The 2,976-nt window shown below is 37.9% G+C and overlaps 1 protein-coding gene across 1 annotated transcript; it reads right to left on the bottom strand.

Moving 5' to 3' along the window:
• Positions 1-1,216: 1,216 nt before the first annotated feature.
• LOC134269136 (uncharacterized) lies at positions 1,217-2,698 on the bottom strand. Its single transcript, XM_062751352.1, has one exon. It carries the CDS (start codon positions 2,696-2,698, stop codon positions 1,217-1,219), a length of 1,482 nt encoding a protein of 493 aa, XP_062607336.1.
• Positions 2,699-2,976: the final 278 nt, after the last annotated feature.

Raw genomic sequence — 2,976 nt, 5'->3', positions numbered from 1 at the left:
TTATGACGAAAATTCAACTCATTTTTCCAAAATCTTTTTCTCTGTTCATAATTATGTCGACCAACGCGCACGAACCCGGTCTTAAAAAGATTTTGAACAATAAAAAATGCCATAATTTTGTAAAAAATCAACCAAGTGGCACGACATTAGATCTTGATCCGTAACTCATCAAGATACATTTAAACACAAAAATTTAGTTCAGTATCTGCAAGCATTTACAAAAAAATGCGAAAAACCTAGAGGGACAGACTGACAGACAGACAGAGACAGACAGACGGACGGACGGACGGACGCAGAGGAAACCTAAAGTCCCCTCCGGTTTCACCGGTATGGGACTAATAAACATGAAGCTTCATAGTTAATCGCGTACAAATACGAAGTAAGCGATTATTAACTCTTATACCAGATAAGATGTATAATTTCAAAGTAAACTACAGTATCTTGACCAGTTTAACGGATACATGTATGTAAAGTGGGGAAGGTATCTAAATTCCTCGCGCAGTGCGTTATTAATTAGTGATGACGAGTTTTCAACACCTCCTTAGAACTTGTTGAGAGAGGTTAAGATCTTAAACGGATACGGGTACATGCACTTGTACGTAAACTTTGTCGTACACGCACACGATTTTGTAAGTTGTCTTTTGTCAAGATTGTAGCACTCATAGAAAACACATCTGAACTGTATAGTGGTTTATTTGAAACTCAACAAATATGTAACATAACGTTATAGCAACGTCTATGACGTCATCGTACTATGACGTAATAGTTCGGTAAATGTCATTAATATAATTGCATTGAAAGGTAAATAGAAAGGTATTACTGTCTTTAATTCATATCATTCTCCGGCCCACCAAATTGTCCCTATTTCGCAACATTCTCCGGCCCACCAAAGTACGAATTGATTAAGTCCTTGGACCGAGAAATAAAAGGAAATTTGGATGAAAGATGAATCAAAATCCTCGAAAAGTTATTTGCAATGTCTCACGAAATGTAACGCTCTTCCACTAGGTTTAAGTTTGGATTTCCTCTATGTCTTTGAATTTGGTACAATCACGTATATGAACAAAGTCTCACAAGAAATCGTCTTTCTCCTCAATCTAATGTCCGAAGTACTCCTTAATGAATGCCTTCTCCATGGCTTGAATTTGCCCCTTATGCTGATCAATCTGATGATCCATAATCTTCATCCTCCTCTTCATATCTGTTATCTCATCCCTCATGACTCGATGAGGTTCTTGCTGTATGTCCTCTCGACATCTCGAAGTGTTTTGAATGTGTTCTCCTGTTGCCTGATATTGGTGTCATCCCCAGAAATCCTCTTGAAGTCACCAATCTGCATACCATGAACTTTGTTATAGTCTGCATAATTCTGAGTTAGATTACTGGCCTCTTTGGTGAAGCGGATTCGTTCCTTTTCCTTTTGATTCATGATGTTTATCTTTTCCTGGTTCTCCTCTCTGTACCTCTGTTCTAGGTTATTCTTATGAACGTTATCTAGTTTCTTGGATACCTCTAACTTCCTCTTCAAACTAGTAATTTGATCTCTTGGAGTTTCTCTCTGCTGTAGTAAATCTGAATGAATATTTCCTCCCACTTGCTGAAGTTTCCTACCAGGTGTCTCTCTTGATGATTTGAGTCGTTGTATTTGTCTGAGAGTATTAACTTCAACTTCTTTTTTCTTCAACTCTTCAGCTTGATTCTCAGTTGTCATTTGCTTTGTAGCAATTGACTGTGCATGAAATTTGGCCTGAAGCTTTGCAAACTGGGTTTGTAAAATGATTACATCCTTCATGGTTTTCTCAGTCAAAATCCTCTGTTCTGATATCTGCTGTTTCAATGTAGCAATGACACTTTTATAGTTCTTGATTTCATCCTGTAGATTCTTGATTTCCCTAGTCTTTGCATCCAGTTCAGCCTTTGCTTGTGATCCATGGGTATTCCTGGTATTGGTTTTGACTGCATTATGAGCAGCAATACCTGCTCCAGCTTCTAATATTTCGAGTTCCCTGTAAAGACTGTTTCTCAAATCACCTAATAACCAATCAGTAGAGCCATTTTCACGTGCCGAATTATTCCGTATTTCAGTAGGTAATTTGTTCAAAATCACAGGTACTAGAAGAGAACCGTATGTATCTTGAGCTTGTCCGTACGATTCCAAACCTCTGACGTATGTCTCCACTTGGTCATGAAAATGACGCAGGCTTGTGAGATTGTTCTTGGGAGTGGGTAGGTCCAAGAGCGCTTGCATGTAAGACTGAGTTATCTTATGTTTTTGTCCAAACCTTTCATGTAGAAGCTCAATTGCTCTGTTGTAGTTTGCATGTGTGAGTGCAAATCCTGAAATGGTGTTCGATGCCTCGTCTGCTACTAAAGACTTTAAATAATTAAACTTTTGAACTTCTGTCAACGTGTTGTTGCTATGAATAGCCGAATCGAATGAATCCCAGAATGACTGCCACTCCAACACATTTCCCTCAAAAATGGGTAAGTTTAATTTCGGAAGTTTGTGGAAGTTACCACTGTTTGGATTTGAATAAACGCTTGTAAGGGACTGATGAGCTCTTGAATTTTCACTGAAATTTTGTCTTGATTGACTATTCTCTTCAATTTGTGAATTTTCATTCTGGTTTGAATAAATGTTGGCTGATGGATTCAAATTTGAACGATGAACTCTCAGATGTTTCTTAAATTTTCTCATTTTAGAATTAAGATTGAAATTGTACTCATCTGTCTCCAGTATTTCTCTCTCTGCTGTTTCTGTTAGAATTTTTTCATCCAGATCTCTAAGAATTTCCTGTTTGTCCGTTCCGTTAATGTCTCCAAAATTGCTTCAATTTCCTCTGCATCTTTATTTTCTTCTTCCAGTCTTTTTAGAAGTCTGGTTACAGCACTTCTCTGTCCTGCTCTTACTGCCTTCAGTTTAGAAGTCATCTCTCCTCTTTCGTCACGGCACCAATGTCAAGATTGTAGCACTCA

This window comes from Saccostrea cucullata, unplaced genomic scaffold (assembly GCF_032062105.1).
Source record: "Saccostrea cucullata isolate Sc308-1 unplaced genomic scaffold, CSIRO_AGI_Scuc_v1 ctg2354, whole genome shotgun sequence".
In the NCBI taxonomy this organism is placed as follows: domain Eukaryota; kingdom Metazoa; phylum Mollusca; class Bivalvia; order Ostreida; family Ostreidae; genus Saccostrea; species Saccostrea cuccullata.
This window is presented reverse-complemented; position numbering and strand designations above follow the sequence as displayed.